At 45.4% G+C, this 27,785-nt stretch overlaps 1 protein-coding gene across 1 annotated transcript in view; it reads right to left on the reverse strand.

The window, feature by feature from the left end:
* PWP2 (PWP2 small subunit processome component) overlaps positions 1-27,785 on the reverse strand; it is a 360,035-nt gene that overhangs the window by 224,882 nt on the left and 107,368 nt on the right. The window contains exon 6 of the mRNA XM_033941702.1: positions 23,017-23,152. Coding sequence (XP_033797593.1) covers positions 23,017-23,152 — 136 coding nt within the window. The remainder of the gene's footprint in view (positions 1-23,016; positions 23,153-27,785) is intronic.

The raw sequence follows: 27,785 nt of genomic DNA on the forward strand, positions 1-27,785 counted from the left end.
TCCCCATGACTTTTCAGCTTCCTTCTCCACCCCCCGTCTTCCCCACAGCCTTTCAGCGTCCTTCTCCACCCCCCCGTCTTCCCCATATCCTTTCAGCGTCCTTCTCCACCCCTTTGTCTTCCCCATGTGCTTTCAGCGTCCTTCTCCCCCCGTCTTCCCCATGTCCTGTCAGCGTCCTTCTCCCCCTTCTGTCTTCCACAAATGCTTTCAGTGTCCTTCCCCCCCCCGTCTTCCCCATGGCCTTTCAGCGTCCTTCTCCCCCCCTCATTCTCTCTCGCCCAGGTCCCCTTACTTTTGTGGCGCTTCCCCGACCGACCGACCGACCGACCGACAACAGCCCCAGTCTGACAAACCTCCCTGTCCTTAACCGCGAATCTAAATTTCCTTCTTACAGCTGCTGTAAGAAGGTAATTTAGATTCGTGGTTAAGGGCAGGGAGGTTTGTCAGACCAGGGCTGTTGTTGGTTGGTCGGGGAAGCGCCATAAAAATAAGGGGACCTGGCCGGCTGTGCTGCACCCCTCCCTTGGTAGCCACTCGAGCCGCGAGGCTACTCCTCCTTACCTACCCTGCCTGCAGCACAGAGCCGAACGGAAGTCTTCCCGACGTCAGCGCTGACGTCGGGAAGACTTCCGTTGGGCTCTGTGCTGCAAGCAGAGCAGGTAGGGAGAAAAGCCGCGCGACTTAGTACATCCAGCCCCGCAGGAACCCCGCGAACCTCGGAGGCGTCCCCATGGGATCCCCACGACCCTAGGGGCGTCCCCATGGGATTCCTGTGACCCGAAAGGGGAACCCGCGGGTCCCGCGTGATTCCCATCGTCCCCGTTCCCGTGCAGCTCTCTACTGCAGAGTTTAAAGCTCAAATTCTTCATCTACGCAGAAGACATCACCATAATCATTCCGCTCTCTTACCTTACCTCAGAGCTTCTAAACTCACTATCTTTCACCCTAAATCAGATCGAACTTTGGATGACAGCGTTTAGACTAAAGCTAAACCCAGAAAAAACTAAATTCTTCTTAATATCCCCAAACGACAAAATCAAGGAAACTGCGATACATGTCAATGGTCTAGACTACTGTATTGAGCAATCCTTAAAAATACTAGGAGTCACCTTAGACAAGCATCTCACACTGGAGAAACACACTGACCTAGTGTTTAAGAAAAGTATCTTGGTGCTCTGGAAACTCCGCACCATTAAAAAATACTTTGATGACACCTCCTTTCGTCTGCTGGTCCAAGCTTCTATTCTTAGTGTCCTGGACTACTATAGCATCATTTATCTAGGCGCCTTTAAGAAAATCACCAAGAAGCTCAGATTGGTCCAAAATACTGCCATCCGCCTTATCTTTGGCCTGAAGAAATGGGAACACATATCCCCTTTCTACCACAAGTTGCACTGGCTACCATTCGAAGCCAGAGTCCTATTTAAGTTCTCTTGCATCTGCTACAAAACCGTATCTGGTATGTCACCAGACTATCTTTACCCCCACTTCAACCTGAACTATAATAATAAGAGCTCCCGCAGAATAACTATGTTCGCTTTTCCCTCACTGAAATCGTGTCATCTTAAAAGATTCATCGAACGAACCTTCTCTTTTCAAGCGGCCAAACTAAATTCATGGCTCGCCCAAATTATACTTGATGCCTCTTCATATCTCCATTTTAGAAAAAAAGCTCAAAACTCTACTTTTCAATGGACCAAATCCTTAATGCTCTCCACTTCCGCCTTAATGTTCCCCTTCTGCACATTAGAAAACAGATCAAAATCTCTTCTTTGCAACAAATCAAATCCTTAACCCTCCCCTCCCCCTCCTCAACGCTTCCCATCTCTTCCTTTACTTTTTCCCCACCCTTCCAAGATTTTGCTCCACCCTCTCATCTAATATGCTTTGTTCCCCCTTCTCATAAATCCAATTGTATTCTCTTACAGTACATACTATATATGCTCTGTATTAGCCCTTCCCTCACCTAAATTGTCAATGTAAACTAGTTTTGACCTTTCGATTACCTTGCTATGTTCTTCTTTTCTCAATCGCACTGTATGTAATTCATCTATTTGTTGTGAACCGCCTAGAACTCCCTGGGTATGGCGGCATACAAAAAAATAAATTATTATTATTATTATTATTCCCACCTAAGGATGACCTCGCAAAGTAAAATGTTCACCACGGTCTGGGCTGTTTCATTGGTGGTGGGAAAAACTTCAGGCCATCGGGAGAACATGTCAACAATAACAAGGGCATAGCCCTGTCGGGTCCCGGTGGCATGGGGAATATGAGTAAAGTCAATCTGTAAGTGTGTAAAAGATGAGGTGGGGTAAGTCAAGAATGAAAAAGTCACTGGCAAGAAGTTGAAATGTCGAGCGAGCACTACGATGACCAATGCCATCAAGTTCAGAGGAGTTAGCAAAGAATTGGAGTTGGGAAAAAAGAGAGGGAGGGGGAAGAACAGGAAGGAGAACATGGGTAGAAGGGGAGGATAAGGCAGCTACGGGGTGGAATATCTGATGGAGAGATTGGAATTAGAAAGGAGGATGACCTCATAACCACTAAGGCGCTGGGCAGACATGTGCTGGGTATGGATGTTGCGAAGGAGGGCTTGGATATCGTGAGAGATATGGAGGGTAGTGGGATGACCAAGGGTCAGAGGAGTGGCCATTTCTACCACCATAGCACTTGCAGCCAGGGCTCTGAAACAGGCAGGCATGCCTTGTACTTGGACAGGAGTGACCTTAGAAAAGAAAGCAACAGGGCATAATTTACCACCATGATCTTGTGCCAGGACTCCCGCCATGGTTTTACAATTGTCTCGAGCAAAGAGATGAAACATTTGGTCATAATCAGGAAGACCCAGGCCAGGCCCGGGCTAGAAACCAAAGCACATTTCAAATGTCCAAAAGCATCCAACATCTCTTTAGTCCATTTCATAAGATCAGTCATTTCAGAACCCAGGGCCTGTATCAGAATCTGGTCATAGAAGGAAAAATCAGGGTTCCAATGGCGGCAATAACCAATCATACCAAGAAAAGTGAGCATATCCTTCTTGGTAGCTGGGCGGGGCAGACCCAGAACAGCAGCAATGCGAGAAGTACTAATTTTCCTCTGACCGTGAGACAGGACAAAATCCAGGTATTCCACCTCGATTTACACCATTGCAGTTTCTTTTGTGACACCTTGTGACCACACACAAATAACCATTGTAAAAGGTCCAAACTATCGGCTTGACTGGTCTCCTGAGTTATGGAACATAGGAGGTCGTCCACATACTGGATGAGGACAGAACCATGAGGGGCTGTCCATGGCTGCAGCGTAGCCCGAAGGACAATGGAGAACACCACAGGGGAATCAACATAGCCCTGAGACATTCTACACCAAGTATACTGTTGTTGCTGGAAAGTGAAGGCAAAAATTGGCTGAGTAGCTTCATTAACAGGGATGGAAAAGAAGGTATTTTTAAGGTCAATGACAGAAAAAGTGGTGGCTGCAGGTGGAATGGAGGAGAGGAGGGATGGAATGTCAGGGACGATGGGTGCAATGGGGACTACCAAAGTATTGACAGCCATAAGGTAAACAAGGGGATGAGTGATTTCAGGGAAGCACGATAAGGAGTACATGAAATAGAGCCTACATCAGTGTCAGCAGAAGCCCAGACCGAGGAGTCTAAGGGGAGGGGCAAAGGCGTGTCTGGACAAGTGGAGAAGTAGAATGTGGATGGAGGACGAATGGGAATGACAGGGGAAAGGACATGCAAGCCTCCCGCATCATCTGTATTGAGCTGATTGAGGAGAGGGAAGAAAAGATCTCGACCAAGAAGGCTAACAGGGCAGTGAAGAATTATGAGAAAAGAGTGCTTAAATAGAGTGGTGCCTGTATCTGGGTGAGCTACAGACAGGGGCATCATACGATAAGATTTAGTCAAAACCCCATTAATTCCCATAGAAGGTTTAGCATTCATGCGCAGATCCCGATAAGTGTGAGTAAGTTCTGATCCAACTCAGATTTCTGCGCACGGAGCTGGTCTAATTTTGACACTAAAGACGGACAATGGACACAAGCAGAAACAACAGGAGCTGGTCTGGCAGCCAAAAGTGCTCTTGCTCTGTCTAATTCAGACTGCAAATCAGAGGAATGTTGCTTTAAGTTAGAAAAAGTAATATGTAAACCAGAATCCTTGAGGTCAGTGACTAGCATGTCCAAATAAGCACAGCGAGAATTTACAACTTGTAAATCTTTCTGGCAGCTGGTCAGTGAGAAAAGCATTAGCCTGCTCTGCACAAGAGAGAGCCTGTAAAACCGAATGTTTTTTATGAGCCAGCACAGAACAAATCACTTCTGAAAACTGAGCAACAGAGATCTAAGGGTTGGCAGTCAAACACGGCACAATAAGCGACAGAAGTTTCCTCCAAATCAGAGGATAGCAGTCGAAGGAGGGACTCAAAATATGAGTCAGGGTCAGACTGTTTTAGACGACAGTTTTTGGCGGGTTTCTGTTTAAAAGCTACTGCAGTAGGAAGGGAGGATCTAGACTTAAAACAGCTATCGAGCTCTGCTTGCAATTCATTCCACATTATAGTATTTCCTGCCTCAGTGATAAGCTTATAGGCAATGCAACTTGAACTACGAAGTCCATCAGTCCAACCAGCTATATTATCTACCCAAGGGTCAATAAGATAAAATCTAGTTTCACACACACGGGCAACATAAGCTTTACAAGTCTCATCTTTCTTAGGAGGGGGAGGATCCTTAGTGCCTTTCTGACCCATTACAAAACACAACGTGGTAATACACAAATCTTGCTTACCTTACCTTATAAGCAAGACACAGTAATAATATACAATGTAATATAAATCTTATACTCTATAAATCTTATACTTTAAACGATAGAAAGAAGAAGTGCATGCACAAAGCTTTTACCCCCACAGACAACAGAGCGGGCAGGCGTTTCTATTAATGATATCATTCTTCCCAAAAGAATGTGTGGCCACTCAAATGTACTGCAGGAGTTCCCAAAACTCCATAATAGACTTCCCAAAAGTCTTAATAACAAATAAGGATTTGGAAAAGGACACGGACACCAGTGAGTATTGGAGAACAGAATTCAAGATTCAGAAATCCATACTCAATAGAGCCCGGTACCGATCCAATCCCGGACGTAGCCCCCAGCTGAAAAGGGTCTGGTCCCAATAAAGCCTCGCTCACACTCTGTTGTCTCTAACACAGATGCAGCTGGGGAAAATCTCCTTAGAAATAAACACATGCTCATGCAAACCGTAGCTATCTAAAGAGATTTCCATTTATTCAGTGTCCAAGTACATATATTTATAGGACCTTGTACATGCGCATTTACAAGCTAATGATATAGGACAGTTTCCGTGTATAACCATTTGTGGAAGAAAGATAAGTTTCGTTTCTGAAGAAAGCTAAGTTTCGTTTCTTTATACATGCCATCAGCTTACAGGAAATAGTAAGCAAGCAGATATGGTCTCAGGAGGGGGTTGGGGAAAATCCAAAGCCAGCTTGCAAAGATTATACCCCGACATGATTCATGCATCAACTTCTAGTTTATTTGGATCACAGTGTTGCTCCATATGAAGGCAATTGTTTAAAATACCATTAAGTTGGTAAATGCTTATTTGAGATGGCTTTTGTCCCCCAAATTGTGCATAAAATAAGTGTTTTGTAAACAAAGGATACTAAATTAGTGATTATGATTTTTGAGTATTTTTGGTGGCGTTGGTGAATGGGGAGATTTTTAATTTGTTTTATTGTACAGGCTGTCCCCAGGTTAAGAATGTCCAACTTACTTTGGACTTGTACTGATGAACTGGGGTCCTGCCTCTCCCTTTCTATGCCAAAGCGCCCCCTCTTCTTCCCTTCCATGTCCCAACACAACCCTTGTCATTCTTCCCTCTGTTCTGTGTCCCAAATTCATGCCTCCCTCCCACCACCCTGTTTACCTCCACTGGCCGGCTGCCTCCTCCCAGCTGCACTTCTTTTTGCAAATCCACAAGCAGCACTCCTACATGCACTGAGTTAGAAGCCTTCCCTCTTACATTATGAACATACAGTATTGGTGGGAGAGGCGTGATTTACAGATGCATGGGGAAGAGAAAGATGAGGGTGAGAAATGTTGGATGCGGTAGTGGTGGAGAGGGAACAGTGTACAAAAGTGTAAACCTCCTATCATTTCTTTCTGTTTAAATTACAGTACTTTATTTTGAGGGATGTTTCTTTAATGTTCTTTAATTTTTTTGTAGACTGTGTAGTGTACAGGATCTGAATTACATACAAATTCAACTTAAGAATAGTTTAAAAATGGAACTAGTTCTTAACCCGGGGATTGCTTGTAATGACCTTGGTATATTTTTAATATAAGGTATGATATCAAGATTTTAGAACTAATAATAATTCTTTACTATCTTCATCCTCCTAGAAAACAGTAAAACTCCTACCTTAACAAATCTAGTAATAAACTCGATCTCATACCTTATTCAACTTACACTAAAACTTCTGGGAGTACTTATTGACAGAGGCTGTACGATGCAACCACAAATCAACAAAGTAATAAAAGCATCATTCGTGACCATGAGAAATCTCAGACAAATCCAAAAATTCTTCGACAGGAAACAATTCCTACTTTTGGTACAACCCCTTATCTTTGGACTAATAGACTACTGCAACATACTATACCTCCCATGTACAGCGACAATGATAAAACAATTACAAACTATACAAAATACAGCCCTAAGACTCATCTACTCACTGAAAAAATATGACCATATTACAGAAGCATACCATGACTCTCACTGGCTCCCAACACAAGCAAGAGTACACTTCAAATTCTACTGCCTACTATTCAAAGCTATTAACGGAGAAAGCCCAACCTACTGGAATAACCAACTAACCCAATCCACCTCAACCAGGCACAGGAGAACCCACTCACTATTCATACACCCACCAACCAAAAATGTTAAACGAGGAAAATTATATGACAATCTAATAGCCACCAAAGTAGCTAAACTGGACAGACAAATCACCATTCTGTTATCATCGATCACAGACTACAAAACTTTCAAGAAAGATACTAAAACCCTACTCTTCAAAAAATACATAAAACCTATCTAACACGACCTGTTCCTACCCAAACCCCACCTACCAACTCTATACCCTTAATATACTCTAATATGCCCCCAACTACCCAAATAATGCTAAATGCCTCTATATACCCAACACTTACCACCTTAAGATCTCGTCAACTCTCTGGTAATTCTTATTACCCAAACATTTATCACCTTAAGATCTCGACAACTCTTTGGTAATTCATATGTAACTCTTACGACATGCTATTTCTGTAAACTTTTATGTAATTTCTGAAAACTTTTATGTAATCCACCTTGAATCGCAAGGTATTGGCGGAATAGAAATCACTAATGTAATGTAATGTAAAAATGTATTCTCTGTAGAAATTTTACATTTCTTTAACAGAGTGTTACTTTGTTAGCATAGTCAGGGTTTTCAATTAATTCCAATTCAGAATTATGAGCTGTTAAGTGACAATTATTGGCGTCAACTTGGCCTATTAATCAATTAAGTCAGGCGCCTACATTAGCTAGACACACCGATATAGGCACTTAACTTTAGGTGGACTTTATAGAATTTAGGGGATAATGTGCGACTAAAAGCGAAACTCTAATAGCTGAAGTAAGGGACCAGTAGGATATCATCACATAGCAGTAGGCAGAAACCAAGAGATCTTGAAATAGGATTGCATGAGGCTGAGGAAAATGTCAAAAAGAGGGATCAGAACAGATCCCTGTACATATAAGGAAGTGGATATCAGAGTGATCTAGAAGTCTGTAAGGTTACTGTGATTGCATGAGCAGATTCTTTGAGCTAAAAGCTTGTGTACACACAGTCTGGACACACTTGGAAGGTGCAACAAAAGTCTATTACGAGAACCCCAGAGCCCTGTTACTTCACAGGCTCAAGGAAAGAAACAAAGTCTCTTAGCTTAAAGGTAAAAGTCTTGGAAAATGGCCTGTGGCTTGCAGGGCCCAAAAAGCACAGTTACTTACCATAACAGTTGTTATCCAGGGACAGCAGGCAGCTATTCTCACATATGGGTGACGTCATCCACGGAGCCCGGATGCGGACAGCCTCGCAAGCATACTTGCTTGTAGAAAACTTCAGAAATTTTGAGTCAGCCACACCGTGCATGCGCAAGTGCCTTCCCGCCTAGCACAGAGCGAGTCTCCTCAGTTCAGATAGATTACATTACATTAGTGATTTTTATTCCGCTTGTACCTTGCGGTTCAAAGCGGATTACATAAGAAGAGAACTGGACATTTCCAGGAAGGTATATGACATTGGAAAATACAGATTGAGGGTATAGACTTAACATCAGAAGATAAGTCAGGTTACATTACATTACATAGCAAGTAGTCTGATTCCATACGTTGGTAGATAGTCGATTTCGGTATGATAATTTAGATTTCAGGTAGCTTTCTTTGCCTTTCGTTTTGTTTTTTTTTTGTTTTGTTTTTTATTGGTCGATTGAGGGTATGGTGCCAGGGAGTGAGCAGAGCCTGGTCGGAGAAGTGGGGAAGAGGAGAGGGAGATTAGGTAGATTGTTTATACTTTTTGAACAGCAGTGTTTTGATTTCTTGGGGAGAGGAGAGGGAGATTAGGTAGATTGTATATACTTTTTGAACAGCAGTGTTTTGATTTCTTTACGGAATGCTTTGAGGTCAGATGTTGTGGTTAACAATCTGGTGATGGAGGATTCGAGTTTTGCTGCATGTGTTGCTAGGAGGTTATCATAAAGCTTTTTGCGATGAGTGCCTTTGAGTGGTGGGTATGAGAATGGTGTCAGTGTTCTTCTTGTTCTGGGTGGAAGGTTACGGTTTAGGCGATCGTTTAGATAGGTAGGTGCAGTACCGTTAATTACTTTGAAGAGTATACAGTATAGTTTGAATTGAATTCTGGCTCGAATCGGTAGCCAATGTGAGTCTAGGTAGGCATTGGTGATGTGGTCGAATTTTCCGAGTGAGTAGATTAGTCTAAGAGCTGTGTTCTGAACGGTCTGTAGTTTTTTGATCATGTTTGTGGGGCATGGTAGATATAGGATATTGCAGTAGTCCACAAGACCTAGTACCAGGGATTGTACAATGATCCTATAGTGTTCTTTGTCAAAGAATTTCCTTATTTTTCTTAAGTTGCGCATTGTGAAGAATGCTTTTTGGGTAGTTTTGTTGATTTGAGTCTGCATAGTGCAGCATCTGTCTATCAGCACTCACAGGATTTTGAGTGAGGTCTGGATTGGGTATTTGGTTGCTTTAATTTCTAGGTCTGTTATGGATGGGTTTTTGTCCGTTTCAAGCATTAGGAATTTGGTTTTGTCCGAGTTTAGTTTCAGTTTGTGGTTTGTCATCCATTTTTCTACTTCATCCAGAATTATTTCCAGGTGTCCTGTTGAGGTGTGGTCTTGGGTTTCGAAGGGGAGGAGAATAGTTATGTCGTCTGCGTAGCTGAATGATGTTACATTTAGGTTGTCTAAAGTGGTACCGAGGGAGGAGATGAAGAGATTGAATAGAATGGGCGATAGTGGAGACCCCTGTGGGACTCCGCATGGATTTGACCATGGGTTAGATTTCGTGTCGTTTGTCTTAACTCTGTACGTTCTTGTTTTAAGGAATCCTTGGAACCAGTTGTAAACCACCCCTGAGATCCCTATTGCATCAAGTATCTGGAGTAGTATGGTATGATCAACTAGATCGAAGGCGGCGGAAAGATCTAGTTGGATAATTAGGATCCTGTGTCCTTTACTGAGGTATTGTCGGGCTATGTCTAGTAGTGTTGCTAGTAGTGTTTCCGTGCTGTGGTAAGATCTAAATCCTGATTGAGAGGAATGAAGTATATTATGGTCAACTAGGTAGTTGGTGAGGTATTGAGCCACAAGTCCTTCAATCAGTTTGACATATAGTGGGATCGAAGCGATAGGTCTATAGTTGGTAGTAGCGTCTATAGGACCTTTTTGGTCTTTCAGTAGGGGTGTGATTAAAATCTCTCCAAGATCTTGTGGGAATTGACCTTCTATGAGAGTGCTTTGTATAGCTAGCAGAGAAGCCAACCAGGGGAGGTGGATGGGTGGTGAGAATAGCTGCCTGCTGTCCCTGGATAACAACTGTTACGGTAAGTAACTGTGCTTTATCCCAGGACAAGCAGGCAGCCTATTCCTCCAAGCTAACCAGAATGGGATGGTGGGAGTGTTGGCAACTTAGGAGAATAAATTTTGTAATACTCTCTGGCCAAAATGGCCATCCCGTATGGAGATAACATCCAGACAATAATGAGAGGTGAAAGTATGAACCGAAGACCAGGTAGCAGCTTTACAAATTTCCTCAATAGGAGTGGATCTGAGGAAAGCTACTGACTTTATGGACTGACTCGACTCTGTAGATGCAGTCCAGCCTGGGCATAGCAGAAAGAGATACAAGCAGCCATCCAGTTAGAGATGGTACGCTTAGAGATTGGATGTCCCAACTTGTTTGGATCGAAGGAGACAAAAAGTTGAGGAGCAGTTCTGTGTGGATTGGTGTATTCCAAGTAGATGGCCAAAGCACATTTACTGTCCAGAGTATGAAGAGCTGATTCTCCAGGATGAGAATGAGGTCTTGGAAAAAAATACTGGAAGTAGAATAGATTGGTTGAGATGAAATTCTGAAACCACTTTAGGTAAGAATTTAGGATGAGTACGGAGGACCACCTTGTCATGATGGAAAACTGTGAAAGGTGGATCAGCAACTAATGCTTGCAACTCACTGACTCTTCGAGCAGAGGTGAGAGCAATGAAAAAGCCACTTTCCAAGTGAGATACTTCAGATGAGCCGTAGACATTGGTTCAAATGGAGGCTTCATTAACTGAGCAAGAACAACATTGAGATAACCAAACCACTGGAGGCGGTTTGAGAGGAGGTTTGACATTGAAAATTCCTTTCATAAACTTGGAAACCACCGGATGAGCAGAGAGGGGTTTCCCTTCAATAGGCTGGTAGAAAGCAGCAATTGCACTGAGATGGACTTAGATCGATGTAGACTTGAGGCCAGAGGAGGAGAAGTGCAAAAGATAAGGAGGAAACTTAAGGCTCCTTATCATGAGATGAACCACGTAGAATATCTAGTCCATTTTTGGTGGTAGCATTGTCTAGTGGCAGGCTTTCTAGAAGCCTCTAAAATGTCTCTTACAGGTTGAGAAAACTGAAGAGGAGTTATGTTGAGAGGAACCAAGCTGCCAGGTGCAGAGACTGCAGGTTGGGATGAAGTAGAGAGCCTTGACTCTGTGTAAGCTGAGATGGAAAAACTGGTTGAAGGTATGGCTCCCTGCTGCTGAGTTGAAGTAGAAGGGAGTACCATGGTTGTTTTGGCCACCGAGAAGCTATCAGAATCATGGTGGCATAATCGTTCTTCAACTTGACAAGAGTCTTGTGTGTTGAATCTTTGATGAGCCAGTCGTCTAGGTAGGGAAACACCTGAAGACCATGGTTCCTTAGAACTGCTGCTACCACCACCAGGCACTTGGTGAACACTCTTGGAGATGAAGCCAGGCCAAAGGGTAGCACTCTGTATTAGTAATGCAGTTTCCCCACCTAAAATGTGAGGTACTGACGGGAGGTCGGATGAATTGGGATACGAGTATAAGCCTCCTTGAGATCTAGAGAACATAACCAATTGTTCTGATCTAGAAGGGGGTAAAGGGACGCCAGGGACAACATGCAAAATTTTTCTTTGACTAAAAATTTGTTGAGAGCCCTGAGATCCAGAATGGGTCGCAGATCGCCCGTCTTCTTTGGAACTAGGAAGTAACAGGAGTAAAAACCCCTGCTCTGCTGTTCCAGAGGAACTTCCTCGATGGCACAGAGATGAAGCAGAGCCTGAGCTTCCTGAAGAAGAAGGGCGGTCTGAGATAATAATAATAATAACAACTTTATTTTTGTATACCGCAATACCACAAGCAGTTCAGAGCGGTTTACAGAGGAAGAGACTGTACACAGACAGCGAAGTTAAAGAGAAAATTTCAAATTACATTGGTAAGTCGGGAGTAGATAGATATATCCGGAAGTGTTTCAGAGATGTTACAAAGTAGGAAGGAGTAAGAGGAATTTGTCAAAGAGATAGGTTTTTATTGATTTTCTGAAGGATTGGTAAGAGGGTGAGTTGGAAATGAGGGTGGTTAGACATTTATTCCATTTGCCTGCTTGAAATGACAGTGATCTATCAAGGAACTTCTTGTAGATAAAGCCCTTCGGGGAGGGGAAGGAAAACAGATAAGCATTATGTGGTGTGGTTCCATCTGAAGAAAGGAATCACTAGGTCAACCAAGGTCCTAAATTTTAAAGGGACTAACTTTCAGTGCATGGGGGACTATGTCTACAAAGCACTGCAAAATCAGAGCACGACGGACAGTGTGGAGGTACTATGGTCGGCTTTGAAATCAACCCTGCAAGAAGCAACCAACATATACATAAAAACTGTGAGCTAACGACACAGAAAAAATAGACCGAAGATCTCAGAACTAGTAAAGCAAAAGAAAAAAACATTCGTAACCTACAAACAATCGCAACGGCCGGAAGCTAAAGAAACCTATCTGGCAAAATCTAGAAATATTAAAATGGCAGTCAGGGAGGCCAAACTCCAGATGGAAGAAAATTTAGCAAGACAAGTTAAAAAGGAGGATAAATCCTTTTTTAAGTACGTTAGAGACAGGAAGAACTACTCAAGCAGTATTGTGCGCCTAAAGAAACCTGATGGCAACTTCATTGACTCGGACGCGGACAAAGCAGAACTACTCAATAACTACTCTGCTCAGTCTTCACCTGCGAAGCGCCAGGATCCGGACCTCAGCCACAGACAAAAGGGTGCTCGGAGGACCCATTCCGGGACTTTGCATTTACTGCGGGCAATGTCTACCACGAACTATCAAAGATAAAAGTGAACAAAGCCATGGGCCCGGATAATCTACCCCAGAGTACTTCGGGAATTGAGAGATGTTCTAGCACAGGGGTGCCCAATAGGTCGATCGCGATCGACCGGTAGCTCGCCAAGGCAAAGTGAGTCGATCACCCAGGACTCACTTTGCCTTGGCGATCTATCGGGCCGATCAGTCTTCCTCTCCCTGACGTCAATTCTGCCATCGGAGAGGAAGTTCGAGTCAGCCAATCGCTGCCTGGCTGGGAGGAACTTCCTCTTCGACGGAAGAATTGACGTCGGGGAGAGGAATACTGGTCGGCCCAAAGCAGGGAGAGCATGGGGCGGCGGCGGCTTTGGGGCCTGTTATCCATTGGTGGCGGTTTGGGTCCTGTTCCCCGATGGCAGCAGCAGTGGCTTGGGGAAGGGCAGGGAGAAAGAAAGAAAGGGGGCAGGCAGGGAGACAGAAGGAAAGAAGAGAAACAGAAAAAAAGAAAGGGGGCATGAAGAAAGAAAGAAAAAGGTCAGGGAGAGAGGAAGAAAAAGTTGGGGGAGGGAATGAGGTGTGGAGGAGAGGAAGCATACAGGCTGAAAGAAAGATTGGATGCACAGTCAGAAGAAGTAAGTGCAACCAGAGACTCATGAAATCACCAGACAAGGTAGGAAAAATGATTTTATTTTAAATTTAGTGATCAAAATGTGTCTGAATTTATATCTGCTGTCTATATTTTACAATATGGTCCCCTTTTACTAAACCGCAATAGTGGTTTTTAGCGCAGGGAGCCTATGAGCGTCGAGAGCAGCGCTGGGCATTCAGCGCAGCTCCCTGCGCTAAAAACTGCTATTGTGGTTTAGTAAAAAGGGAGGGGGGTGGGTATTTGTCTATTTTTGTATGATTGTTACTGAGGTGACAGTCATCTGCTTTGACCTCTTTGAAAAAACCCCGGAATAGGAATGATAATTAACAATTCTATGCGTACAGTGTGAGTTGTGTTTTTTAAAAATTTTATTGTTGGTAGATCATTTTGACTTGGTCATTTTAAAAGTAGCTCGCGAGTCAAAAAAGTGTGAGCACCCCTGTTCTAGCAGAACCGTTGGCTGAGCTTTTCAATCTTTCCCTAACCAAGGGAAAAGTTCCCTTGGACTTGAAAACTGCCAACATTATTCCGCTCCACATAAAGGGATGCAGGTCAGAGGCCGAAAATTACAGGCCAGTGAGTCTCACATCAATAGTATGTAAACTTATGGAAACGTTGATCAAAAACAGATTGAATATGATTCTGGGATCCCCACCAGCATGACTTTAAGAAGGGAAGGTCTTGTCAATCCAATCTGATAAACTTCTTTGACTGGGTAACAAAGAAATTGGATAAGGGAGAGTCCCTGGACATCGTGTATTTAGACTTCAGTAAGGCTTTTGATAGTGTCCCACACCGTAGGTTATTGAACATGATGAACACGATGGGCCAAGAAGAAACACTGACTGCATGGGTAGAGACTGGCTTAGCGGTAGACTTCAAAGGGTAATGGTAAACGGTATTCCCTCAAAAACGTCGGAAGTTACCAGTGGAGTACCGCAGGGCTAGGTCTTGGGCCCGATATTATTCAATATCTTTGTAAGGGACCTGCCTCAGGGACTTCGAGGTAAAATTACATTATTCGCCGATGACGCTAAACTATGCAACATTGTGGGCAGCGCAGCAGAACCTGATAGCGCAACCATGCCCGGCGCTATGTAGCAGGACCTACTTTTACTAGAACAATGGTCCAGTACTTGGCAACTGAATTTTAATGCCAAAAAATGTAAGGTAATGCACCTTGGTAGCAGAAATCCATGCAGAACATATACCCTGAATGGTGTAGCAGAACGGGACTTGGAAGTAATCATCCGGGAAGATATGAAAGCTGCGAATCAGGTGGAGAAAGCTACAGCAAAAGCTAGACAAATGCTGGGCTTGAAAGAGCTTTATCAGTCGAAAGTCTGAAGTTATACTGCTGTTGTACAGATCAATGGTGAAACCTCACCTGGAATACTGTGTTCAGTTTTGGAGGCCACATTATCAAAAGGATGTAAAGAGAATGGAGTCGATTCAGTGAATGGCCACTAGGATGGTCTCAGGACTAAAAAATCTCCCATATGAAGAACGTTTGAGCAGGCTGCGCTTATATTCTCTCAAAGAGTGCAGAGAAAGGGGGGACATGATAGAAACATTCAAATACATCACGGGCCACACTGATGTGGAGGAATAAATCTTTTGTCTTACGGGTCCCACGACGACAAGAGGGCATCCGCTAAAACTCAGAGGGGGAAGATTTCATGGGGACACCAGGAAGTATTTCTTCACCGAAAGGGTAACTGATCGATGGAATGGTCTTCCACGTCAGGTAGTCAAGGCCAGTACCACGCTCGACTTCAAGGGATGATGGGAAAGACAGGTGGGATTGCTCCAGAGGAATGCTTAAAAGATGGATTCTCGAAGGAGGGAGGGTTCTTGAGTGGGCAGACTTGTTGGGCCGTCGGCCCTTTTCTGCCATCATACTCTATTGAGCAAGGACACTGTAAAAGAGGGCTCAGGACTGAGTGGGAACTTTTTGAAAAAGGACCTAAGGGAGAAATGCAGGGATCTAGTGCACGAATAAAACTGGCAAGCAGCACTAATAGAGAACAACGGATTCCAGAGGGACAACCAAAAACAGGGAAACAAGCTGAGGATGAAACAGACACATCACAGGAGGAGGATGACCGAGACGAGGCTTGGGGTCTGGCTACTCACGAGGGGGACGCCAGGAGCGCCAAACCACGAGGAAAAACAGCAAGAAAGGCGAACAAACGGGACTTACTTTGCTTATACACTAATGCTAGGAGCCTAAGGGCTAAAATGGGAGAGCTGGAAGTCCTAGCCAGCAAAAAGGGACTAGATATAATTGGAGTCACAGAAACGTGGTAGATTGATGACAATAAATGGGATGTGGCTTTACCAGGTTTTAAACTATACAGGAGAGATAGGTCACACATGAAGGGTGGAAGAATAGCGTTATACATAAAAGAATCCATACCTTCAACCAGGATGGAAACAACAGTAAGGGCGGGCGACTTGGAATCACTATGGGTTAAGCTACCAGGAGGAACTGGAGCAGACACAAAATTGGGTCTGTACTATCGCCCACCTGGACAAACGGAAGAAATCGAATAGGATCTGGAGGCTGAACTGAGGCAGGTATGCAAAAGCGGAAGTGTGGTGGTGATGGGAGACTTCAACTTCCCGGGAATAAACTGGAGTATTGGGCACTCAAACTGCATGAGGGAGACCAAATTCCTGGAGGTCAAGAGGGATTGTTTCATGGAACAGCGGGTCACGGAACCAACACGGGGTGATGCCACTCTTGACCTAATCCTCAACAGACTAGGGGGACCTGCTAAGGAGGTGGCGTACTAGTCCCACTAGGAAACAGCGATCACAACACGATCCAGTGCAGGCTAGAGATTGGATCTCAAAGGTAAAAAGAACTACAACGACTGCACTTAACTTCAAAAAAGGAAATTATGATGCCATGAGGAAAATGGTGAGAAAGAAACTCAATGACAGTGCAAGGAAGATGGACTTCGTAGAAAATGCCTGGGCCCTACTCAAGGGCACAGTGCATGAAGCACAGAACCTGTGCATCCCCAAGTACAGGAAAGGGTGCAAAAAAAATAGAACAAAAAACCCAGTGTGGATAACAAAGGCAGTAAAAAAGGCGATAAGTGACAAGAAAGCATCATTCAAAAAATGGAAAAAGGACAAAACAGAGGAGAACCAAAAGGAGCGTCACCGAGTGGTTAGGAAAGCAAAAAGAGAATATGAAGAGACTGGCGGGGGAAGCAACAAACTTCAAATCATTCTTCAGGTACGTTAAGGGGAAGCAACCAGCAAGGGAGGAAGTGGGACCCTTGGATGATGGGGACAGAAAGGGAGTGGTAAAAGAAGAAAAGGAGATAGCCAACAGGCTAAATAAGTTCTTCACGTCGGTCTTCACGAGGGAGGACACAACCAACATTCCGGAACCTGAGGAGATCGTAAAGGGGGAGCAGGATGAAAATCTGGTCCAACTAGAGGTAAGCAAGGTGGATGTCCTCCGGCAGATAGACAGGCTAAAGAGCGACAAATCGCCAGGTCCGGATGGCATTCACCCAAGGGTACTCAAGGAACTAAGGAACGAAATAGCTGAACCACTTCGACAAATATGCAACCTATCCTTAAAAACTGGAGAGATTCCGGAAGACTGGAAAATAGCAAATGTCACGCCCATCTTCAAGAAAGGCTCAAGGGGAGACCCAGGAAACTACAGGCCGGTGAGCTTGACCTCAGTCCTGGGAAAGATGATGGAAGCACTGATTAAAGACAGCATCTGGGAACACATCGACAACTATGGGCAGCTAAAGTCGAGCCAGCATGGCTTCTGCAAGGGCAGATCATGCCTCACAAACTTATTATACTTCTTTGAGGGGGTAACCAGCCAGGTGGATAAAGGGGAATCCATAGATATCATTTACCTTGACTTCCAAAAAGCCTTTGACAAGGTGCCACATGAAAGACTACTAAGGAAGCTATGGAACCACGGGGTACAAGGGGAGGTCCACCGATGGATCAAAAACTGGTTGGCGGACAGGAAACAGAGGGTTGGAGTAAAGGGCCATTTCTCAGACTGGCAATGGGTCACGAGCGGAGTTCCACAGGGGTCGGTGCTGGGACCGCTACTTTTCAACATATTCATTAACGACCTGGAGGCAGGAACAAAATGTGAGGTTATTAAATTTGCGGATGACACCAAACTATATTGCAAGGTAAATAACATTGAGGACTGCAAAGATCTCCAAAAAGATCTGACAACACTGGAAGAATGGGCCAAAAAATGGCAAATGAGTTTCAACATAGGGAAGTGCAAAGTCGTACTTATAGGGAAAAAAAACCCGATGTTCACTTACAAAATGGGGGGATCAGCGCTAGGGGTGAGCGACCTTGAAAGAGACCTGGGAGTGATGGTAGACACAACATTGAAGGCGTTGGCGCTGTGTGCAACAGCCTCAAGGAAAGCAAACAAAATGTTGGGTATCATTAAGAAGGGTATCACGACCAGAAAGAAGGAAGTCATCCTGCCACTGTATCGTGCTATGGTGCGCCCGCACCTGGAGTACTGTGTTCAATTCTGGTCGCCGTACCTCAAGAAGGACATGGAGGTACTTGAGAGAGTTCAAAGAAGAGCAACTAAGCTAATAAAGGGTATGGAGGACCTCTCATATACTGACAGACTGAAAAGGCAAGGGCTTTTCTCCCTGGAAAAGCGGAGACTTAGAGGAGACATGATAGAAACCTTCAAGATCATGAAGGGCATAGAAAAAATAGACAGGGACAGATTTTTCAAATTAAGGGGATCAACAAGTACAAGGGGGCACTCAGAGAAATTGAAAAGGGAGAAATTTAGAACAAACGCTAGGAAGTTCTTTTTCACACAGAGGGTGGTGGATACATGGAACGCGCTACCGGAGGATGTGATAAACAGGAGCATGCTACAGGGGTTCAAAGAAGCTTTGGATAGGTACTTGGAAGACAAAGGGATTGAGGGGTACAGATAAGAGTAGAGGTAGATTATAGGGATGGGATTAGAGGTAAGTTATAAAATTAATCAGGGATCACTGTTTCAGGCACTAGGCTGAGCAAGATGGACCTCTGGTCTGACTCAGCGGGGGCAACTTCTTATGTTCTTATGTTTACGTGGGCAAGTGGTGCCTGGAAATTCAAAATGATGCGAGAGGTAGATAGGGGATAAACCCGTTATGGTTTTGAAGCAGAGACAGGTGAACTTGAAGATGACCCTTGCCTCCATTGGCAGCCAGTGTAGTTTTCTGTAATACGGGCTTACATGATCGGATTTTTTGAGACCATAGATGAGACAGACGGCTGTATTCTGAATGATTCTCAGTTGTTTGATGGTTTTCTTAAAGGAACCCAAGTATATGATATTGCAATAATCTAAGGTGCTTAAGATTAGGGATTGAACCAGCAATCGAAAATAGAGGAAGTCAAAATAGTGTTTGATGGTATGAAGTTTCCAGAGGGTGCCAAAGCATTTTTTAACTTGAGCGTTAATATGGTCTTCAAAAGACAGGCATCGGTCTAGGATGACTTCAAGGATTTTGATGGTAGAGTTGATTGGGTAAGTTAACCCGTTTAATTTCAAGGAGGTGTTTGCTAAGTTTGTGGTTGGGATTTGCCAGGAAAAGCTTGGTTTTTTCTGGGTTCAGTTTTAGTTTGAATCGTGTAGTCCATAGTAAGGATAGATGAGGTGAATTGTTCTGTCTCTTGTGTCAGTGAGGTTATGGGAATGATGATTGTAATGTCATCTACATATATGTACGATTTCAATTTTAAATCAGATAACATATGTCCCAATGGTGCCATGTAGACCTTGAAGAGAGAAGGGGAGGGGAGCCCTGTGGGACTCCACAGGGGTTACACCAGGAATGGGAAAAGGTTCCTTCGCTGTGGACCTGGTAAGTGCGGTTTTTTAAGAAGCCTGTAAACCAGATAAGGACCTGTCCAGAGATGCCTATAGAATCAAGGCATCTGAGTAGAATGTCATGGTCGACAAGGACAAAGGCACTGCTCAAGTCGAATTGAAGTACCAGTGCGCTTTTTCCCAGGGAGAATAGATGGAGGAGGTAATCTGTCAGTGAGGCTAAGACTGTTTCCGTGCTGTAATTTGTGCAAAATCCTGATTGAGAGTCGTGTAGAATGTTGAACTTCTCTTAAGTATGTCATGAGATCAAGGTTAACTAGGCCTTCCATTAGTTTAAGGAAAAGAGGTATGTTGGCAATGGGTCTGTAGTTGGCAACCGAGGTGACTGGCTCCTTGGAGATGGATTGGAAGGATACTCTCTTAGAGGAAGCTCTGGTGGAACCTGAGTGAAATGAAGAGAGTATCCTTCCCTGATTATAGACCGCACCCAGAGGTCAGAAATGATGGAGACGATCATCTATGGGGGGAAAGGAGGACAGAGGCAGAACGATGGAGGTTATGGTCAATGTTAAGCAGTCAAAAAAGCTGCGCAGCCTTAATCACAACAGAAGGATGAGGTTGCTTCTGCTGCTGTGGTTTCTTGGGAGGTGCTCGAGTGTAAGGAGCCACCCTTGGAGTATAACACTCTGGAAAACTGGAGGAGAGCGTGAAGATTTTGCAGCTGGCTTTGGCTTTGGTCTGACAATAGAAGCAAAAGATTTTTCATGCTCAGACAAATTCTTAGTGGCAGCCTCTATGGATTCATCAAAGAGGTCATTGCTCGCACAAGGAATGTTAACCAGGCAGTCCTGAAGATTAGGGCTCATATCGATGGTGCAAAGCCAGGCCAAGCGGCGCATCGCTACAGAGAAAGCAGTTCAAAAGCATCATAAGATGACTAGAGAAGATGTAATCTGAGTTGTGACAGAGTAGCAGTGACTTTTTGGAACTCGAAATGCCTATGTTGATCCAGGTTATCAAAAAATCTGGAAGAATATAAATGAGGAACTTGAGATAAGTAGTGAAGACAAAGTTGCAGTTGAGGACTCTGGAGGACATCATAGCATTCTGATAAAGATGACGTCCAAACTTGTCCATGGTCTTACCCACTCTTCCAGGAGGAACTGTGGCATAGACCCTGGAAGGATGGGTTCTTTTCAAAGAGGACTCCACAAGGAAGGATTGGTGAGATAACCGTGAATTCTCAAACCCTTTCCAACTTGCCTGGAACAGCAGGTATAGCATAAGGAATCTCCAGACATCGTTTGAAAGTTTGAGACAAAAGCTGGTTAAGAGGGAGCTTAAATGAATCTGCAGGAGGTTGAGGCAGATGCATTTCCTCTAGATATTCTTTAGAGTATTTGGAACCAGAGTCTAATTTAATGCCCAAGTCATCAGCCATCTGACGAAGGAAGGAAGAGAAGGATAGCTGATCCGCCAGGGCCCTACCTCAAGAAGGGTTCAATGATCTCGAGGCGCCTTGAGTGGAGAACGAAGGCGAAGCCTCTCTGGAATAGTGGCAATCCAAATAATATGGAGACTTGGAGGAGGCAATGGAAGCAGTTGATTCCTCAGGGTCTGGAAGCGGTGACCTCGATCAAGGAGTTGGAGGCCTGGATGAGGAAGGCTGCTCTTTGGAAGAAGACATCCATCGAGGCGCAGGTCTCAATGAAAGTCTCGATCGACGACAAGAGTGGTGTCTAGAAGCAGGTCTCGAGTAGGATCAAGGAGACTTTGCCCTATGTATGGAAACAGCAATGCTGCTGGTGAATGAATAGGGCTAGAAGCTGAAGATCGAAACTCGGTGGTTTGGATTGAGGAATTTCAAAGCATTCCCAAAGACTCGGCTCCATGTATGGAGTGTGAGGATTCCTGTCGAGACACTCGCAAAGAATCGACTCCGTGCATAGAGTGTGTAGCTTCAGCTCGAGGCACAAGCAGGGACTCAACCTCACGGGAGACTGCTGATTGCCCAGGCTTGACTACAGGAGGCAGAGTCGAGGCAGAACCATATTTGCTCAGTAACTGAACAAACTGCTTCTCCAATATGGTCTGGAGAAAAGCCTGCAATTGTGGATCTGAGTCTGAAACTGGACCACTTGCTGAGGCTAAAGGCTCCAAGGTAGCAGTGGAGATGTGCTTCGACTTGGAGGTCTTGGGAGAGCTTGAAGACCACCGCCGGAACCTTATGCTTAGGTATCTGACCCAAGGGAAGCTCAGGAGAAGATAAAGCAGGTGTACTCGAGGCCAAAGACGATCCAAACAAGGAAGGTTGAATGAGACTTGAGGTCGGAGTCGTGGAAGCAGGAGGACCCTCGGTGGAAGGTGGGACCGAGGCAGCACACGAGGTCGTCACTGAAAAGTCCATCCTGAAGAGTTTTTCCACTAAAACCCGATGACGTTTTAGGGCTCGAGGTTGAAGAGTATTACAGCACTTGCACGACTTAGGACTATGGTCAGGCCCGAGGCACTTAAGGCACCAGCAGTGTGGGCCTGTGAGAGAAATCGCACACTGGCACTGGCTACACTTCTTGAAGCCCATTACTGGCCGGGACATAGGAGGAAAGATAGCCGCTGCGAAGTAGAAGCCCGCAGGCTGCGGCCGAGTGGCCTGCCCCGCCAGTCAGTCGAAAAAAAATAAAATAAAGTCTTCTTTTTTTTTTTAAATAGAAAATAAAGAAAGTAACACAGCGACTAAAAAGAACACAAACCGCAGTGAAAGAAGGCGCGAAGCGAACAAAGTTCAGCGCAGAGCATCAAAGACAGACTTCTCAGCTCTGCGGAAAACTGAGAACTGAAGAGACTCGCCCAATGCTGGGCGGGAAGGCACTCACGCATACGCAGTGCGGCTGACTCAAAACTTCTGAAGTTTTCTACAACAAGTTTTCTTGCGAGGCTGTCCATATCTGGGCTCCTTGGATGACGACACCCATATGTGAGAATAGGCTGCCTGCTTGTCCTGGGATAATACTATCACACTCCAAACTCAGGTTTCAAAAGTCTTTCTTTACTTAGTTAACTATTTTTTCTTCAAGGACAAGCAGGATAGCAAGCTCTCACAAGAAGTGCGATATCTCTGATGGAGCACGACACAAGAAACACTAGCATCAGTGCATCTAGAAGAATTTTTGGTGTCTCATTAAGCATGTGTGCACTTCCTACCTGTTTACCACTGTCGAGCAGTTCCACCTCAGTGGACTTTCCGGAGAGCCAATTATCAAACTTCTGTCAAGATTCTTTTTTTTTGTGTGTGTGATATTTATGACTTTGTTTCTGTATCATTTGTCCTGTGGTTGATACCCCAATTAGAACCTTAGGTAGGTTTTTGGGTTGTTCAGAGTCCTTGAAGAAAAAATGGTTCTTATGACAGAGTTAAAAAAAAAAAAAATTCCTGGCCCCTTCCATGAATTACTTAGGTTTCCAATTCTTGGCTACTGCTGAATCCTTGGCCCCTTGAGGATACAAATTCATTCCACCACCTAGTCTACAACTATCACAGCAGTATTCTTAGGTTCTTACATTCAGACTGTTTGCCTCGAAGAAGCAGCCCACAATGCAATTCTTGTGTCCTCCCAGTGAGTAGTATACCAGGTTAGCCCAGCGCTGAGCCCCAAACACCCATGTGGACATGTCTTTGCTCCCTATTGCAAAACACCTGCAAAGGAAAAGAGACAAGCAAATTGGTTTCAGGCACTTCCTAGTTATCTCAAAAGAACTCCAGGCTTGGCTATTTTATATATTGCTACTTCTATTATAACTGAATATAAAAACAATTTTATTGACTTTTTTCTGTGAGGTGGAAGAGGGAAGGAGTTAAGAAAAACAAGCTTTGTACAGTGGCTGTTACAGTGCTCAGCAGGGTGCTATGGATTCTTTATCCATGGATCCAAGACATGAGATACATGAGGGGAATTCTATAAACAGTGCTCAAAAATGGTTGCCAAAAAAATACATCAGCACTAAGTACTATATTATAAAAGGCATGTAGGAATACCATGGCCGGCTAAATTGATATAATTCTATGTTAACTCACAACTATTCGAATTCCTCATCTGGTTGATGGCTTCCACAACTCAATATGGCTTCAGACCAATGCACATCACAGAATCTTTTCTTCTAGAACTAACATCTAAAGCAAAGTTTTATTTGAGCAAAGTCAAGCAAAGCAATGTTACTTACCGTAACAGTTGTTATCCAGGGACAGCAGGCAGCTATTCTCACTAATGGGTGACGTGATCCAACGGAGCCCCGATGCGGATGCCTCACAAGCATTTTTGCTTGATGAAACTCGAAGTTTCGAGTCGCCCACACCGCGCATGCACGAGTGCCTTCCCGCCCAGACCAGGGCGCGTCTCCTCAGTTCAGATAGCTAGCAGAGAAGCCAACCCAGGGGAGGTGGGTGGGACGTGAGAATAGCTGCCTGCTGTCCCTGGATAACAACTGTTACGGTAAGTAACATTGCTTTATCACAGGACAAGCAGGCAGGTATTCTCACTAATGGGTGACCTCCAAGCTACCACAATGGGATGGTGGGAGAATTGGCAACTTAGGAGAATAAATTTTGTAATACCGTTTGGCCAAACTGTCCATCCCGTCTGGAGAAAGTATCCAGACAATAGTGAGAAGTGAAGGTGTTAACCGAGGACCAAGTGGCAGCCTTACAAATCTCCTCAATCAGTGTCGATCTGAGGAAGGCTACAGAGGCTGCCATTGCTCTTACCTTGTGGGCTGTGACTTTACTGTGAAGGGGTAATCCAGCCTGGGCATAGCAGAAGGAGATGCAAGCCGCCATCTAGTTGGAGATGGTGTGCTTAGAGATGGGACGTCCCAACTTGTTCGGATCAAAGGAGATGAAAAGTTGAGGAGTAGTTCTATGTGGCTTGGTGCGTTCCAGGTAGAAAGCCAAAGCACGTTTACAGTCCAGAGTATGAAGGGCTGATTCTCCAGGATGAGAATGAGGCTTTGGAAAAAACACAGGGAGAACAATGGATTGATTCAGATAAAATTCCGAGACCACTTTGGGGAGGAATTTTGGATGAGTGTGAAGGACCACCTTGTCGTGATGGAATACTGTGAAAGGTGGATCCGCCACCAATGCTTGAATCTCACTAACTCGACGAGCGAAGGTGAGACCAATAAGGAACACCACTTTCCAAGTGAGATACTTCAGATGAGCCTTGTGAAGAAGTTCAAATGGAGGTTTCATAAGCTGAGAAAGAACAACATTGAGGTCCCAAACCACCGGAGGCGGTTTGAGGGGAGGATTAGCATGGAAGAGTCCTTTCATGAATCTGGAAACCACTGGATGAGCAGAGAAAGGTTTCCCTTAAAGAGGCTGATGGAAAGCAGCAATTGCACTAAGATGGATTCGTATCAATGTAGACTTGAGACCAGAGTAAGAAAGATGCAAAAGATAATCCAAAACTGAAGACAAGGAGGAGTGTTGTGGCTCATGATGATGAGAAACACACCAAGCAAAGAATCTGGTCCACTTCTGGTGGTAGCATTGTCTAGTAGCAGGCTTCCTTGAAGCTTCCAGGACCTCTCTCACAGGTTGAGAAAACTGAAGAGGGGTTACGTTGAGAGAACCAAGCTGTCAGGTGTAGAGACTGCAGGTTGGGATGAAACAGAGATCCCTGCTGCTGTGTAAGCAGTGATGGAAACACTGGTAGAGGGAAGGGCTCCCTGCTGCTGAGTTGAAGTAGAAGGGAGTACCAAGGTTGTCTGGGCCACCGTGGAGCAATCAGGATCATGGTGGCATGGTCTGACTTGAGTTTGAATAGAGTCTTCTGGATGAGAGGAAATGGAGGAAACGCATATAGAAAAAGATTCGTCCAATCCAGAAGAAAAGCATCTGCCTCGAGGCGGTGAGGAGTGTAGATCCTGGAGCAGAACTGAGGCAGTTTGAAGTTGTGGGGGGCTGCAAAGAGGTCGATCTGAGAAGTTCCCCACTGAAAAAAGATGTGATGGAGGAGCATTGAGTGGAGGGTCCACTCGTGAGGTTGCAGCAGACGACTCAAGTTGTCCACCAAGGCATTGTCCGCTCCCTGAATGTAGCCTGTCCTGGAGATTAGGGTCCATATCGATGGTCCTGAGTCATGCCAGCCGGCGCATAGCCATTGCACACGCTGTAGCCCGAGCTGAGAGCTGAAAGGCATCGTAGGATGATTGCATCAGCTGTAACCGGAGCTGGGACAGCGAGGCCATAACCTCCTGGTACTCGGATTGTGCCCTGGGGTCCACATAGGGCGAGAACTTCTGGAGTACCGACAGGAAGAACTCGAAATATGTGACGAAATGGAAGTTGTAGTTCAGAACCCTGGATGTCATCATGGAGTTCTGATAGATCTTCCTTCCAAAGCAGTCCATGGTCTTGCCCTCTCTACCAGGTGGGACGGCAGCGTAGACCTGGGAGGGGTGAGAGCGCTTCAGTGAGGACTCCACCAAGAGGGATTGATGGGAGAGTTGGGAACCATCGAACCCCTTGTGGTGCACTGTGCGGTACCTGGTATCTAATTAGCCCGGCACGGCGGGGATGGAATAAGGTGTTTCAAGGTACCGCATAAAGGTCTGATCCAGCAACTTGTGAAGAGGAAGTTTGAGGGATTCAGCAGGTGGTTGAGGGAGGTGCATAGTCTCCAGGTATTCCTTGGAGAATTTGGAACCTGTGTCCAGGTGGATGTCCAGGTCGTCTGCCATTTGTCGAAGGAAGGAGGAGAACGACAGCAGGTCAGCTGAAGCAAGGCCTCGAGACGGGCTCGAGGATGTAGAGGCCTCGGAATCCAATGAGGATGGGGATCGTGGTGTTGATAAAGACCCCATTGTGTCCTCGAGCTCCGGCATCGGAGGAGGGGAAGTAGCCGGTGGAGAATTCTTGAAGAAAGGCTGCTTCCGATGAGGCGAGGCATGCCTGGACGAGTGTCTCGACCAATGTACACCATGCTTGGATATTGGCCTCGATGAACGAGGCAAATGGGTCTTCGCTGAGGCCCCCAGGTAGTGGATGGGGCTGGAAGCAGTTGATCGAAGCAAAGGTGCACGTTCGGGTCTTCCGCTAGTTGTCTGCTCTTTAGAAGGGCTTGGCGGAGAGCAGAAACTGGTGGGCGGAGCTTGGCAGGTCTGGAGATGCTGTGATGATCGGCGGGGAAGGAGGGAGCAAAATGGAGGACTTATTCCTTCCCCTGCCTGGAGCACGGTTGGGTCTTCCACTGCTCTGCCCTTCAGTGGGGCTTGAAAGAGAGCTGGAACTGGTGGGTGGAGCTTGGCAGGTCCAGAGACGCTGCGATGATCAGCGGGGGAAGGAGGGAGCAAAATGGAAGACTCCATCATCCTTCCCCTGCCTCTCACTGATTTGTCCATACGATGACCACTTTGAAGTGCATGTTTCAATATTACCGTATTTTTTGCTCCATATAATGCGCTTTTTCCACCTCCAAAAAGGGGGTGGAAATAAGGGTGCGTCTTAAGGAGCGAATGTAAAAAACAAAACAAAAAACAATAACCCCTAACCCCAGTACTTTTTTCCCCATCCTAGCGGTCCAGCATGCTTTCCGCGCTCCTTCCTTGGTTCCCCTGCTCTCTTCAGGCAGCAGCACAGCGGTGCATGAGGCATGCATGTGCTTTTGGTGTGCCTGCTTGGTCCCTCGCTGCACTCCGAAGGGCTGCCTGTCAGTTCTCGTCCTGGGGTTGACTGTCTGTCTTGGGCTAGCTGGCTGACAGGGGGGGGGATTGGCTGGCTGGCTTGGGACTCGGCTGGCTGGCTTGGGGTGGGTTGTATGGTTGGCTGGCTTGGGACTGGCTGGCTTGAGACTGGCTGGCTGGCTTGGGGTTGGCTGGAGTGGGGTGGGGTGTGGTTGGGGTGGGTTGGCTTGTTGCCTTGGGGCTGGCTGGCTGGCTTGGGACTGGCTGGTTGGCTTGGACTGGGAGCTGGCTGCCACTTCACATGTCTACCATTAGACATGCCCTGTACCCTGTCTCAGCCTACCACTCAACCACCAGAGGGGGGACAGGGGACAGGGCACACCATTTGGTTCAGAATCTTTTTTCTTGGTTTTCCTCCTCTACAGGTGGGTGCGTCTTATGGTCAGGTGTGTCTTATGGAGCGACAAATAGCACAGTTACTTACCGTAACAGGTGTTATCCAGGGACAGCAGGCATATATTCTCACATGTGGGTAACGTCATCCACGGAGCCCCGATGCGGACAGCTTTTTCAAGCAAACTTGATTGAAGATTTTTAAGTTTGCTCTGCTGCTCCACGCATGCGTGCCTTCCTGCTCCACTAGAGGG

Source organism: Geotrypetes seraphini, chromosome 4 (genome assembly GCF_902459505.1).
Source record: "Geotrypetes seraphini chromosome 4, aGeoSer1.1, whole genome shotgun sequence".
NCBI classification, from domain to species: Eukaryota; Metazoa; Chordata; class Amphibia; order Gymnophiona; family Dermophiidae; genus Geotrypetes; species Geotrypetes seraphini.